Source organism: Choristoneura fumiferana, chromosome 23 (assembly GCF_025370935.1).
Source record: "Choristoneura fumiferana chromosome 23, NRCan_CFum_1, whole genome shotgun sequence".
Classification (NCBI taxonomy): Eukaryota; Metazoa; Arthropoda; class Insecta; order Lepidoptera; family Tortricidae; genus Choristoneura; species Choristoneura fumiferana.
The window spans coordinates 4,376,579-4,392,191 of NC_133494.1; the positions used below are offsets into that span (position 1 = coordinate 4,376,579).

Genomic DNA, 15,613 nt, shown 5'->3' on the forward strand with positions numbered 1-15,613 from the left:
ATTGGTAAATAAGATTTAATAATAGAATCTTAATGTACGATGTAATAAATAAATAAAAATAGTAACGTTATACAGTGCAGTCTTTTTTCTTGTAAAATAAAAAGGTAGGTAACATTGTTTTAGGAATAACATCTAAATAAAATGGTCTTAAAAATAAGTTGGAATGTCTCATGATTATGATTAGTTATAAATAAAATAAAAAAATATTAATATGCTATATGGGGCTGCAAACAATATTCAGTCTCATTACAAACATATATTTTTATAATATTATAGGATAATTCCATTCCAAACACGCGTGAAATTAGAGGAAAGCCTGATTCCCTCATGTGAAATTAATTTAAACAGTGCATTATTCAACAAAACTGTTATTGTTGAAATGATTGTTCTCTGAATGTTTGCTCGAGAATGTGGCGCTGCCGACCCGGTTTTACAAATACCTAACTTCGCTGAAAAACATGATCCCCAAATATCCTTAAGCATGTTTTACTTTTTCTTGTTTTTGTTAAAGTACGTCATTATTGTTGTAATTCTGTAACGGCCTGCGCGTACCTATAGCACGCTAGTTTTTAGTCCGGATAAAGCATATATCCCTTTCCAACCTATTAGTTTGCGAAAATGGATATTCTATGTAATGTATGAGCTAGGAGGTCTGAATATCTATCTACCTTAGTAAAGGATAGTGTTTTGTTATGAGATTCTCTTATTTAAATAAATGCATCACTTAATGATATGTCTAGTTAGGTACCGTGTTAACTTAAAGCATTATTGAGATCTAATTCATAAAATAATAAATAATAATCTCTGAAAAATTCGCGTACTTAATTATTAAAATATATTTGTAAATAATAATAGTAATCTCTCTTGTATTACTTAACCTTAAATTAAGATATCGATCGTTACAGAAAAAAATAGGAGTCTGTATATACTCTGGTGTTTAAATAAAATTATATAATATTACCTCTACTACAATATAAGTACAACCTAATGCGATAGGGAATATGCATCGAACACTTTTCTTTTTTATTTAATAAAATAACGTGATACAAAACTGGAAAATAAAAAGAGTGATAAAAAAATCATCAAAATCTAATGCAAAATAAGGAAGATATCACGAGCGAATGGAGTCCATCTCTATCTATAAAAATAAAATCTAGTACGAACTTTCTACGGTCGTCGTAACGTGTCATATGAACAATAGTACAAGTCGGATCTCTCTGTGTTTTTGATAAATTGACAATTTAAAACCCATATCTTTTTGTTTTTTATGATGTTTTTATAATTCTACAACTCTCAGTTTGTCAATAAATTAATTTAAAATAGCATTGACATTCATAAGTGCGTGTTATAGCCTAAATTAAATAAAGATATTTTAACTTTCGCTTTGAAATATAAATTTGATTAAAAAAATGCTTGCATATTCCCTATTATTCAACCAAGCATTGTCGCAAAATTTGTTTATTAACTATACGCCTGCACTGCAGCAATTAAAAACTACATACATTTGAATCTCAATTATGTAATTTGAAAAATGCTTGTGTATCTCAAAATCGATGCATGATCTAAATTGAGCTTTAAAGATCAACTAATAAAGTTCAGGTTGTAAACTATTCACTTTGAGATACTGCCAGCTTTTCTCAAAGTAATGGCGAAATCATTATGCATCAGTTCATCACTTGTTCATCACATTAAAATTCGCATCCCACTCAAAAACTTCTCAGACTCAAAAATCTACCCCGGTTATTAACAATCAACAATTAATCGCAATACCCACCGATAATAATTCTTCCCTAGGACTTTTAAACGCGTTTAACATTGCCATAGCTCGCACACGCATCTTTGAAATTAGTAACGTTAAAAATCGCGAAGTAATCGTCATGTATAAATCTAACAACATTCTCTATAGGACAAAGATATGTATTATACATTTTCATGTCGTCTATTGGGTCTACAACTTTCATAACAATGTTTTGCTTTGATTTACAGAAACTCAATTTGTTGGTTACATCTTCACCGTTGTATACTACGCGGAAATAGAAGTCCTGCGCTACGGCTTTCCTTTTGGTGAACTTGAACTCATCGCGCAAATCTTTCTTGCGGTACACTTCGAATATCATTCTTGAAGCGTAATGCACATTGTAATGCTGATAATTAGTAAGACCAAGCGCTAAAATCAAAGGCTGCAGCGTCTTATCGTGGCCCGAGTATAAAACAAACTTTGGCTTGTTCTCTGATATCATACGTATCATATTCTGCACAATATTATGCATCAATCCGTAAGCCAATAGCAACCCACGCTTCCTATTGTGTATATTTTTGATCTCCTGTCTATAACTCCATTCTAGATACGCGAATAGGGATGTGATATGTTCCTTCTTTATACAGAATTCTTCTGTTACTTCAGGCGTCGGTTCTTTATACTCCTCGTCGAAGTCCGTATCCATTCGGGCGTCGTTCGGGAAATTAAAGTCAGCGTCTAAATTCTTCTTCACGATAACCACGTCGTCGTAGGCATCAGCATTGTCCATGTATCTTTGCTGGTAGTATAGAAGCTTCTCTCTTTCCATTTGAGCGTCGAAATCCAGCGGAGCTTTTTGCTTTTCTTTAGTATCGTAATATTTTCCAATGATGTCTCTCGCTTTCCGTCCAATCTCATTATTGAAGTCTAGCTGGTTGTTAATATAGTCCAGTTCCATATTAAGCGTGTCGATGTCAATTTCTAGTAAGTTTCTTCCAGGTAAGGTATCTGCTTTGAATTTTTTGTGTTTTTTGATGGAGAGTTTTGGTTTTTCCGGTTTCTTGATACAGGGTAGCGGCGCGTCGTGGCACATGTGAGCGAGACGGCGTCCCGGACTACCTCGGCGTCGGGGCGCTCTTGGACTCCAACAACACTTTCGAAAGCTTGCCGATCAGCTCCTTCAAAGCTGGATGGTTGTTGAGGCGATGCTTCGCTTGTATACTGATTTTCCTATAAACAAAAACAATAATAACCGTTTAAACCAGAGATGTGGGAGGATGTGTTGCGAGGAATGTGTTTTTCATGGTTCTCTGCCGTTTGGGAAAAATATTTTTCGCAAATATTTCATTTTTCAAGTATCAAATTTCTCCGAAACTATACTACTTATTATGATTGGTTTTTTGGAGTCTTTTTATATTTTTTATTTGAACTCCAAATTTGTTACTTTTACGGTTATGTGAAACCACATCGAAAATACAAACTGAGACATGGATGCACAGAAAAACCAGAAAAAGAGACCAGCGCTGGGAATCGAACCCAGAGGACCCGGGTGCGCTGGTCTCTTTATCTGGTTTTTCTGTGCATCAATGTGTCAGTTTGTATTTTCGATGTAGATCTTCGTATGTCCTATAGTTTCAGACTTTCCTATACTGACTGATCTAAATTAGCGAGCCTTTATAGTATGATGGTGGTTATACTTGTTGAGCGCATGCGTGGCGGGGCAGGCGCAGTCCCGGAAGCAGAAGGCGACGCTGTGGCTCTCTCGCGCGCGCGCCAGCCGTAAGCCCGCGCCCGCGCCGCCCCAGCCCCACGTCGCGCCCGCCAGCGACTGGAACGTGCGGCGGTACCGAGTGCTGTACATTAGGACATCACCTGGAAAGTACCAATAATTATTCTTTTATAAATATAAAATTTTACACGCAAATGTGATGAAAAACATTGTATGTCGCACGGGCGGTGCTTGAATTACGAACCTCGACTCATTACATTAAAGACCTCATTCTTCGACTTCGGGCTTCTAATAGACTCTCGTTCGTAATTCCTTATTTACCGCCGTTAAGACTTAAAAAAGGACGGAAATAGTTATTTATGTGGCTGGTGCATAATGAGAGGCATTAAAGTACGAGTGTGTTTTATGAAACGAGCCGAAGGCGAGTTTCATAATAAGATCACACGAGTGTTTTAATGCCTAATATGTATAGCCGCATACATAACTTTATCTACATGCATGTCATAAGTTTTCTACAATATGTACAGATATGCATTGTTTTAAAAAGTACCTATTACCGATACTTTAATGTAAACATTAAGATGCACTGTACTTTAATGTGAACATTAAGATGCACCCGCAGATACCAGGTTTCTTAATAAAGGCCATTTGATATTCGTTTCTGAAATATAATAGGGAAGTTATGATATGCATGTAGATAAATTATAATAATTGACTATTTCTAGTGAGGCATCACATTCCACTAATATTATAAATGCGAAAGTTTGTTTGTTTGCTTGTTTGTTACCTCATCACGTCTAGAGTTAAATTTTACGCTCTGGGACGGGCGCAGGCTGAAAATCAGCGCTGCCAATTTCCTTTGCTCGCAGCTTATGCTGAGCCTGAGCCCATTGCCACATACTTAAGTGGAATTGTTTTTTTTATTGTGTAGTCGTATTTTCTGTGGCAATAAATGATATTATTATTATTATTATTAAACCACTGAACCGATTTAGATAAAATTCGGTACACTTACATATAGTTTGAGTCCCGGAAAAAGACAATAGGACAGTTTTTATCCCGGTAAATTGCATAGTTCCTGCGGGATAGTGATAAACAAATTACACGCGGACGGAGTCGCGGGCAACAGCTAGTAGAAAATAGATGTTTATAAGTCCTATAAAAAGGAAGTAGTATAAAACTGACCTGTGTCTCTTTTCCCTGTCATATCTGTGTTGTCCTGCTTGTCCAGACCCAGCTTTTCTCCGTACGCTTCTTTCAGGATGTTACCTGTTCCAAAATAAAAACAAACTAGTTAATTTCTTATGCGAATGAATATAGTCATAGCTTTCTACGTAAACTATTCGTTGCCAGAGGTGGGTTAAATGTCAAAAGCGCTCTAAGCTGGGTCCACATTTGTGTCATTTTGCCGATCACGATCACGCGTATCGTATGGAGCTCGCGTATCCAGTATGGACGCTCACTTTGGGCACACCGTATCATTAGCATCGTCGCGTGAAAATATGCGTCCATACTAACCGGCATAGCAGCGTATCGCGCTGCATGATCGCGCTGTTTTTGCGTCCACATTCGTATCATTTTGTCGTATCGTATCTCCGTCGCGTTGCACCGACGCGTATCAAGGTCGCTAGTGTGGACGCAATAACAGTGCGATCATGCGGCACGCCGTATCTGATCGCTCGGGATCGATATTGATACGACGCGTATCAAGATTGAAAAGTATGGATGTGTTTTGATACTGTATCACGATACGAAGTTATGATTTGATACGCGATTTGAGGCGGTTTTTCCCCGATCATCAAAGGGGATACGGATAGCGTCCACATTTTATGATACGGCGTTATGTTACGATTCGCTGCTACGCTACGGTTAGTATGGATGGACACATTTTTACACGCGACGATGCTAATAATACGGTGTGCCCAAAGTGAGCGTCCATACTGGATACGCGAACTCGATACGATACGCGTGATCGTGATCGGCAAAATGACACAAATGTGGACCCAGCTCTAGGCAGCACCTTATTGGTGCTACTCTGGTTTTCATATCATGACTTATTAGAAGTTAATTATAATCGAGTACTTAGGTAGATACTGTTACAGTAGGACCAGCGTATCTTGGTAGCATAAAATGGCAGCAAATTAAAAAGTTGTGACAAACGGAGACGATGAGGAACACCTTGGTGTTTTTAGTGGACACACCGCCCCTTTCTAGGGCGGGAATTCCACATACCGGCCTTCCAGGGCCGGTGACATCCATAAAAGATGCAGTTACAGTTACTGACCTAGCGTAAGCATCTGGAGCAAACCCTGCGGCGTGAGCTGTCCGAGCGCGCAGCGGGTGCCAGCGGCGCGCGGCGGCAGCGCGGGGAAGTTGTGGAACGGACCCGGCGCCGCCACCCACCACGCGCGCCCCAGGGAACTCGCGTTGCTCACGTACTGCTCGTACCTGACCACAGGCGGTAAAGAGGAATAATTATTACATGCATATCGTCACTACTTTAAAAAAAAACTCGTATCTCAATGTAGATAATTTTTCTGAGTGGACCTTATTATTGGTAAATTTATTTATTGGTAAAAACTATGTTCACGTGGCATGACAGTTTACACTAATGCACCACGAAAACGAAATCTATTATTTAAACTTACACTGAACATACTAACTAAACTTAGGTTTAAACTTATTATAATAATAACAGGTTCAAATTGGGACAGTCGAAATCCTATCATCTAAAAACTCACAAAACCGCAAGCATTCAGCACGCACAGCCGTCCATCTCCACGCTAGCAGGTCGCACTCAGGTGTCGATGCCAGCAACGCGTTAAGCTGTGTTAGGACACGGAGTAAAGGCGAGTTCCTACGTGACACCGTACGCGCCGCCGCACTGCCAGCAAATCGCGCCGTCGTGGCCTGAGCCTTATTTTCGGAATATCCGGGGCATACAACCTCACAAGTTGAGCCACCAGCTCGGGACAGTCCGACTCACCCCGCAGAACCTGACATGCAAATATGAGTAACCCGCAATTCCGCCTCACCTCTAGAGAGTTGAAACCGAGAGTCCCAAGAAGGTAATTTGTCGGGTATAAGAATGGGTAGTGTCCAAACTTTTTCTTATATAAAAACCTAAGGAAAGCTTTTTGGACCTTCTCCAGAAGTAAGGAGTACGCAGATTCATGCGGGTGCCAAATAATTGACGAAGCCTCCAGTTTGCTCCTAACTAACGCATTGTAAACAAGTTTTATAGCTCCAGCATCATTAAAATCTCGTACATTACGAATAACGAAGCCCAGTCTCCGGAAACAGTTGGAAGATAGCTCCGCAATGTGGTCATGGAAGGTAAGACAGGTATCGAATAGCACACCCAGATCTTTAATTGAACTCACGCGGCCAATGGGCTCCGACCCCAATACGTACTGAGCATGTAACGGGGCGCGTGCACGACTGAAAGTGCATACCGAACATTTGGCTGAATTGAAAAGAAGCCTGTTCTCTACACTCCACCGGAAAACCGAGTCAATATCTCTCTGCAAAGAGTCACAGTCGCCCCTCTGCTGCACACCGTAAACCAGCTTTAGGTCATCGGCGTAAAGAAGGCACTGTGCCGATTCGAGAACCGAGGCAAGGTCATTAACCATAATCCCGAATAGAAATGGCCCCAGTATAGAGCCCTGACTTACGCCAGACCTAGTGTGATACGGCGCCGAAACGAAGCACCCATGTCTTACATACTGCTGTCGATCTCGCAGATAACTAGCGAAGAATGACAATAGTTTGGGAGTAAAACCAATCTGTTCAAGTTTAAGCATTAACACATCATTATCCACGCGATCGAATGCCTTCTTGAAGTCAAAATAAACAACATCAACCTGTATGCCCCTATCAAGATGCTCCGAAATGATGTCAACCAGGATAAGCAGATTCGTATCGACAGAGCGCTTCGACCTAAATCCATGCTGAGCATCACTCAAGAATGGCCTGACCTGTGCAGACAGAGCTCTATGAATTATGGCTTCGAATAACTTCGCTGGAGTGGATAATACAGCTATAGGTCTATGATTTTCCACCACAGTACCGTCACCAGCCTTCGGAATTGGTCTCACTCTAGAGATCTTCCAGAGGCGCGGGTAGGTGCCAGATGCAAGAGCCAAGTTAAACAGGTGAAGTAAGGGCAATTTGAAATAGTCCACACATCCCTTCACTATATATGCCGGCAAATTATCAGGCCCAACCGAACAACTTGCTTTAAGACGTTTTATGCCTATCTCAACTTCTTCCATTGTTATAGACGTTATGTTAACATAGTTGGAAACAAGGTTATGTCCACTACAACCACGAGCATTCGGGTCCAGAGAAGGAACATTCGGCAAGAAAACCTCCGAGAAGAACGTAGCAAACGCGGTGGCTGCACCCTCACCAACGTATTCCTTACCGTCAAAAGTCACTCGAGGTACAAATCCACCCTTCGATTTTAGATTATGCACGTGCTGCCAAAACGCTTTTGGATTATCTTTCACACTAGCCTGGATTCGATCAAGATAGCTACTATAGGCCGACGATATCCGCCCTTTCACATCGGCCCTTATTTTTGAGAATTCGTCATAAATAAACCTATTTTTAGTCAATTTCCATTTCCGATGCAGTTCACCTTTGCGCTTTAAATCTTTTATCAAATCTGCAGTGAACCAAACCGGATAGGATCTGCTGAGACCTCTTGATCTACTCTTTCTAGGTATACACTGGTCAAATATGTCATAAATAATTTTATAAAACTGTTCCACAGCAATGTCGACATTCACAGCACTAAGAACTTCATGCCAATTCGATTTAGTCACAAGTTCATAAAGAAGTTCATAATTGCCTTTACTAAAGTTCCAGTCCCGCTGCATGTCGACATTGCTGGGCTCCAATCGTTCCGTAGACAATCGTTGGGCAGCATAATCCATAGGAATAGAGATCTCCAAAGGTGGGTGGAACCCATCAGTCTTCGGAACCAGCCCGCTACTCATTTCTGAGACAACAATACCGCATGTGCACTCAGACACCAATACGACATCCAATTTACCACCATGTACATTAATTACTTCATTCATCTCAATCAAATTACACACAGTTAAAAAATAAGAATAATAGTTTAAAATATTCCGAGATTTATAAACTAGGTTCAAGTTCAGGTCACCAACTATTATGACTGCACTCTTCAGTTTATCTGCTACTGATTCCACTTTCTGAAACCATCTCATATAAGTTTCATCAGAAGCACTAGGTGGGATGTATACCACGCACATATAGTATGTAAAACGCTCCACAACGAATGACACCCATAAGTCTTCACCAGTTGATGTCTCGAAGTCGCAGAGACGCCGCAAGGTGATACCGGGACGCGCCGCCAACAGTACACCACCACCCCGCGCACCAGTGGCTCGGTCACGGCGCATCACTGCCCATCCGCCACATACAAGCTCCGAGTCATAGACAGCTTCAGTGAGGAATGACTCGGTCACAGCAACCACGTCGCACTCAAGAGACAGAAGATTTTGTTTAAAATAATTAAGTCTTGTATTGAGGCCTCTCACATTCTGGTACACAATATCCAGAGTCAATACCCGCTTACTGCTGACGTTTCGACCACGCCGAGGCTGCGCCGCTATCTTGTGGTCTCCGAAATAACCACGCCTTAACTCGCGCATTTTCAGGCCAAACTTCCGGGGACAGACACTTCTCATAAAGTTCACAGGGAACACCAATCTTATATGATTTATAGTCGCCCCTAGCCTTGAGCTCTTCAACTGTAAACCCTTTCCCAGGGCATAGAGTTTGCATATAAGCACGTATATCGTCCACTCCTGACATCATGTTCCAGAGGTGCACATACTTGCGAATCTCAACAGCCTTGAGCGACGTAACTTCCGGACCAGCAGTACACCGCACAGAAGACAATCGTATTTTCCGGTTTCGGACTTCTTGCCATACGTCAGCTACGGATTCATCACCATCCGTGGCAGCATTCTCAGACCGCCCTGAACCATTACCCGCCGACTTCCCAGCATCAGTCTCCTCATGCAAATTACCACCTACGGCCTCTTTATCAGACTTATCTAGTTTCCCTTTAGACCTCACAGGCTGCTTCCGAATCCCTTTCTTGTTTCTTGGTGATGCAGAAGCGGCAGATAAACAACAGCATTTCTGTGATAATTCCAGTTGCATCAATCTCTCAGTGACGACCTCGAACTTTTTGGAATAAACTGCGAGCTCAGCCTGATACTGCGCCACAGCAGAGACGGCATCAACCAAACGTTCTGACAACATTGTAATTTGGTCCCTAATAAGTTGCACTTCAAGGACCAAGGTTGCTGCTTCCCCAGAGGACTGCAGTTGAGGGGCCGGGGCAGGCCCTCACTTTTATTTCTGACCGCGATATTTTTAATAGTCACAGGGGTGCCAACAGGAGTGTCGTAATTTCTACTCTTTCTAAAAAGATTACAGCATTCTGGGCATACCCAAGTATCTTTTTCCTCCAGCGTAAGATTTTTATTTGTGCATAAAACATGAAACAGCTTTCCGCAATCCTTTACCATGCATTGCAAGTACTCCTCACCAGTCTGAAGCTCCCTCGTACAGCCATCACATACCAAATCAGCACTGTCTGCTCTCTGCATCTCTCCCACGCTCAATTTACAGCTGTCTCGTAGTGATTATATTCAGCCTTAGATTTGTAATTTGTTCAATAGTTAGTAAATTGAACGCGCCTCTTCACAAGTTTCCGAACGTAGTTTCAATTTGTTATATTGGTACGTCGAACAACGTTCACCTTAGTTGATGTCACAATGACAGTGGACACTTGTCATCAAACAGCTGATAGATTACCGCTTATTTTGGTAATTAATTAAACTAAATAGGCTGTTATTTCAAAGTGTTTGCCTGTGTGCGTGTAATCCAGAATAGTAGTGATTATCTCTGTTCAATCAGGTCAAAAAAATTACTTTAAACAGCTCACCAAAGCGCCGTAATGACACCCTCCACATCCGTAGCGGTCGTGTTTTGTGATTCCACTCGATATCGTGATGATTTGTGATGTGTTAGCAGTATATTAGCAATAATTTTAACGGAGCGCAATATAAACAACTTATAATTTGACAGTTGATGACAGAGCCAATCTTATGAACATTACGTCAAGGTTAAATTTTGTTGACATATTTATTTTAGATATGAGATTTTTTTGAAAGTAGTGACGATATTACCATAGAGTTTTAGGGGCTGTTTCACCATCCATTGATAAGTGTTAACTGACGGTTAGTGGTTAAACGCATAATATGCACAAAATGCTTTTCTTTTAAGTACTTATGAAAAAACGCCACAGCATCGCAGCAGTTCGGACATGACGAGGATGACGTTTTGATTTTTTAAATATGTGGTTGCGTACTGGCCACTAAGATCGGGCTCGTTTAAAAAAAAACATTATGTCACACAAGAAAAACTAAAATCGGCGGGAGGGGTGACACTATTTACCGGCTCGGATAATACCGACCCGAATATTCGTTTAAACGCCCATACAAACTCGTTTCAAATTGACATGACTTTCTATGGGCGTATACAAGAAAAATCGGGTCGGTATTACCATGTCGGAATTATCCGGGCCGGTAACGAGTGTCACACGGCGGTAGCAACGCAGTCATTAAATTCTTATTGTTTGTTTTGTGATAAATATTTTTTATTTCCTCGCAGTTATCGTGAAAAGCGCAATGTTTAGTCTCGGCCAAAAGTACAATAGATGAACTCGTTCATCTATTGCTTACTTTCGTGCCTCTACAATAATGTACTATTTTTCTGACATGTTGCTATTACGGTCATGGTTGATATGGTGTAGTGTGTAGAGAGATCTTTAAGTGTAGTAACTATGTGGTGTGATTCAGGGCAACCCTCCAAAAATGGTGAACATGTAGCCAGTTAAATTTCCACGTAACGTTGCGCCGTGCAACCCACGGCGTGACGTCACGAGCCCCCACTCCCGAACTTTGACGCACTTCATCTTTGTTATTTATTTTGTGTTTGATTGACAAAAGAAAAATATAGGTCCAATATTTTCTGATAATGTAATTGATCGATAAAATGGAACTATTAGTATATTGTGTCTTAAGGGCGGTAAATAAGGAATTACGAACGAGAGTCTATTAGAAGCCCGAAGTCGAAGACTGAGGGCTTTAATGAGTCGATGTTCGTAATTCTAGTACCGACCGTGCGACAAACAATGTTTTTCATCATATTTGCGAGTAAGCTTTTATATTTCTAAAAGAAAAAATACATATGTATAATTGTTCCAAATATTGGCGATACCTTAGCCTGCGCTCTTGGCACATTAAGGTCGAGGGTTTTATTTGGGGGGTTGCAACCAAGGTAACCTGCATGTTACGACACTGTTTAGTAGCAAGTGTGATGGAAAATACTTTTTTTTAACCAACTATTACGCCTAGATAATTCGTGTTTTTATCTAATTTTTACACAGTACAACGACTATCAGGGCATGCTTATTGCTGTACATATGGGGGCAACAATTATACCAAAGTATATCAAGACAACTCTCCATGCTAATTCGCAGGTTGGAGTCCCCAATTTCGAAAATATCGTCCGGCATCCTGATAATTCAACCAGAACTTCTTTTAATTCCCTGAAAGGTGACATACATAGTGAGCCTCTGCGAGACAGGCACCGTGTCGCAGGGCAGCCGGTCGCCGCCGCGCAAGTGCGTCAAGGGGCCGCGGTCGCCGTGCCGAGTCGCTACCAGCACGCCCTGGAGCAACCATGTCTCGCTATCTACTGCTCCTAAAACATGAAAACACTTTTGTAATCTGGGCCAAATCAATTTGAATTTTTCTTTTTTTTTTATTAGGTAACAGAGCCTTTAGCTAGCAAACTAGACAGGTAAAAATGTTGCCAGGTTGATGTGACTCAGTGTGTAGTAAATAGACAAATTGTAGGTTTCATGGGTCGATCAACTTTTTCTTGTTTGTTATTTTGTCCCGTTGTCCAAGAGACAACAGTGACAGAGTTTCTAGAAAAAACTGTTATTATATATGCTACTAATGTGCTTAGGAGATTGTCCATTAAATAATGGGCTTGTAACTATGACCAAAATGTATGCTCTATGAATTATAACCACAGAAAACATGGAGAAACTCATGGTTTTAAAGATTTGTCCAGGGGACGTAACCATGGCAATGCAGTACAGGGAAAAGTTGATCGACCCTCATACTGATTGGATCCGTCCAATAAGTATGAAGCCTAAATACATTTATAAAGTTTAAGTTAAAATAGAAAATTCTTACATAATCTAAATCCTAAAATGAGAATGATGAAAGCTATTTGCCATGCTTAACACTTGGTATGGGGGAAGTGAAAAAAAAAATGTACCAGTCTCCACTGTCTTATGTAACTCCAATTTCACAGATAAAATAAAAGTAGAAAAGTGGCCAAAAATTTTACAGAAGAAGGGTTACAGAAAAAAATGTCTTCAAAAATTCAATTTTGCAATTAGGCTAGCTAGCTATGGGGATCCCATATAAATTTATACATCTCCATCTCTTTATTACCCGACTGCAAGGAGTGGTATTGTTTAATAATTATTATTAATTTTTGACCTTGGAGGCTATTTACATCTCTGAAGATTGTATAATTTAATTAAATCAATTCAAAGTCAGTCAAAATATCTTTATTCAATTTAGGATATAACAAGCACTTATGAATGTCAAAAAAAATCTACCACTGGTTCGGAAAAACCTCTGTTGAGAAGAATCCGGCAAGAAACTCAACAAGGTATTTTTTTTAAACAGTTTTACAATATTATTAAATGAAAAAAATATTATTACTGAATAAATGATTTGAAATTTTGAATTTGTAATTTGAATTTTAACATTTTGCTCTGTGATTCCCAAAGAATTACTTGCAAATTTCAAGTAGGTATGCTTGTAAGCTGCAGTGGTTTAGACTGTGTTGTTTGTTAGTCAGTAACATCAGTCGATCAATTTGTTAAGTAACTTGTTATCTAAGGGGCTGTTTCACATCCATTGATTAGTGTTAACTGGCGGTTAGGTGTGATGCCGTCTCTATTGTATTGTATGAATAGGAGACGGCATCACATTTAACCGTCGGTTAACGCTAATCAATGGATGGTGAAACAGCCCTAAGTTAGTTATTTAGAGATGCCATTAATAATGCAACTAACCTTCAGCACCTCTCACAATGCTATCAGGTGGATTACAAGCCTTTAGATAAATTCTCCTGTATTTGATATCACTTTTAGATATGTATTCATTCTGCACAATCTTCTTAATTGCTGTTGTCTCTTCTCCGACTGATATGTATTTGTACATTACTGGAAAATAAATACACATAACATTTTTTTAATGGTTTCAGTTGTTGCAATTATTTTTTACTTTAAGCGTTATGAAAAAGGTGCTAGAAAATTGTATGAAAAGAACCTCACCCGTAATCAAAAAACAGATCCATATACTCATTCCAACGTAACAATAAAATGCTCTGTGATGAAACGAAAACCGCATCATCTCTGCTATCATCTTGCTCTTGTTTATTATCGTGAGAGACATTTTCATAATTTCTACATTTTATTACGAATGAACAATCGTCGCTAACGAATACATTTATGCATTTTTACGAAATAAAATTCCAAGCAAGTGATACAGAATCTACATATTTAGCAAACGCACAAACATTTTTTATTTACCAAATTATTAAAACATAAAACAATATCTATTTTCCTAAAATCCGCGAAATTTAATGGCAACACACACAGAAAGCGTGCGCGGTCGGGTCGTGTCCGCCGCGTGAGCCGCGCGGTTCGTTGTATTCACACAGAGAGCGGGTCGGACCCGCGACGGGCCCGCAGCGGCTATCAATGTTGCCAGTTTAGTGACTTAGTCCCTAGAAGTGACGACTTTTGCTTAAATCTTAGCGACCGCAAAAAAGTTTTGACGAATATAATGGTTTATCTGGCGACTTTTGGAGTACAAATTAAAACAGTTCTAGAACCAATAATAGATACGACATTTTGTCAACTCGACACAGAATTATACAGTGCCGCGAGATATATGTGGAAAACGACCAACGCGCTTGCGCACCAAGGTCAAACTTTATTTACTTACTTAATTAAATCCAATTTATGTAATGATGGGCGATGGATGAAATTTTATAAAAGTGGCTGATTTTTTTTATGGACATGGATAAAGCTTATACTAGTCAATAAAAAAAAAAGATTTTTCTGTAGTACCAATTAATTAAAAAAATGCGCATGAATACGGTTTTTAGGGTTCCGTAGCCAAAATGGCAAAAAACGGAACCCTTATAGTTTAGCATGTTTAAAATTAAAATAAAAAATTTTTTTTGGGTACCTCCCATAGACGTAAAGTAGGGTTTTTTTTCTCATCCAAACCTATAGTGTGGGGTCTTTTAAATTAAAACCATTAGGGGGTTACTAAGACGATTTTTCGTTTCAGTGATTTGTTTGCGAAATATTCAACTTTAAAGTACAAATTTTCATTAAATTCGAGTTTTAGGGTTTAACTAAAGCTTTAGGGATAAATATTTTTGAGAGTTGGTAACTCTGCGCTCGGCCGCGCGCTGTTTGTGACGACGGGCGACGGGCGCGGGCCCGCGCACGACCCGCGCCCGCGCCCGCGTTCTGTGTGAAGGCTTCCATATACCGCCATGCAAATACGCCCGTCGCGGGCCCGCGCACGACCCGCGCCCGCTCTCTGTGTGTGTTGCCCTTTAATGGCAAGTGCGACGGCCAGTGTTGCCAACTCTTTTTTGAAAAGATAGCCAAAAGACATCTCAAAAAAGAGCTAAAAAAGACCTTTAATTAAGAAAAAAAGCCAAGTTTGAAGCATAATTTAATTGAATTTTTAACCGTCGCAGTCAGAATCTTCATAAGCCTAAACCAATAATAATTGTACTCCACTTGTGCTTGGTTCTGGGTCATCAGGCTTCGCGTTTTCATAACTTGCCATAGTACCTATTTTTTTAAGTAGTTGATTTAAATGAATAGACACATACTTAAAAACACAACACAAGATACAACAATATGATAGGAAACAAAATAAATAAAAACTACATAAATATACCTAACTATAAAAAGA

The 15,613-nt window shown here is 39.8% G+C and overlaps 1 protein-coding gene across 1 annotated transcript; it reads right to left on the reverse strand.

Annotated features, from left to right (window-relative positions):
- Nucleotides 1-385: 385 nt before the first annotated feature.
- LOC141440806 (2-phosphoxylose phosphatase 1) lies at nt 386-14,467 on the reverse strand. Its single transcript, XM_074105351.1, is given in 9 exon segments — nt 386-2,842; nt 2,845-2,880; nt 2,883-2,968; nt 3,436-3,610; nt 4,653-4,736; nt 5,752-5,915; nt 12,146-12,284; nt 13,684-13,833; nt 13,945-14,467. Coding segments are annotated over 9 exon segments (2,004 nt in total). The 5' UTR covers nt 14,072-14,467; the 3' UTR covers nt 386-1,799.
- Nucleotides 14,468-15,613: the final 1,146 nt, after the last annotated feature.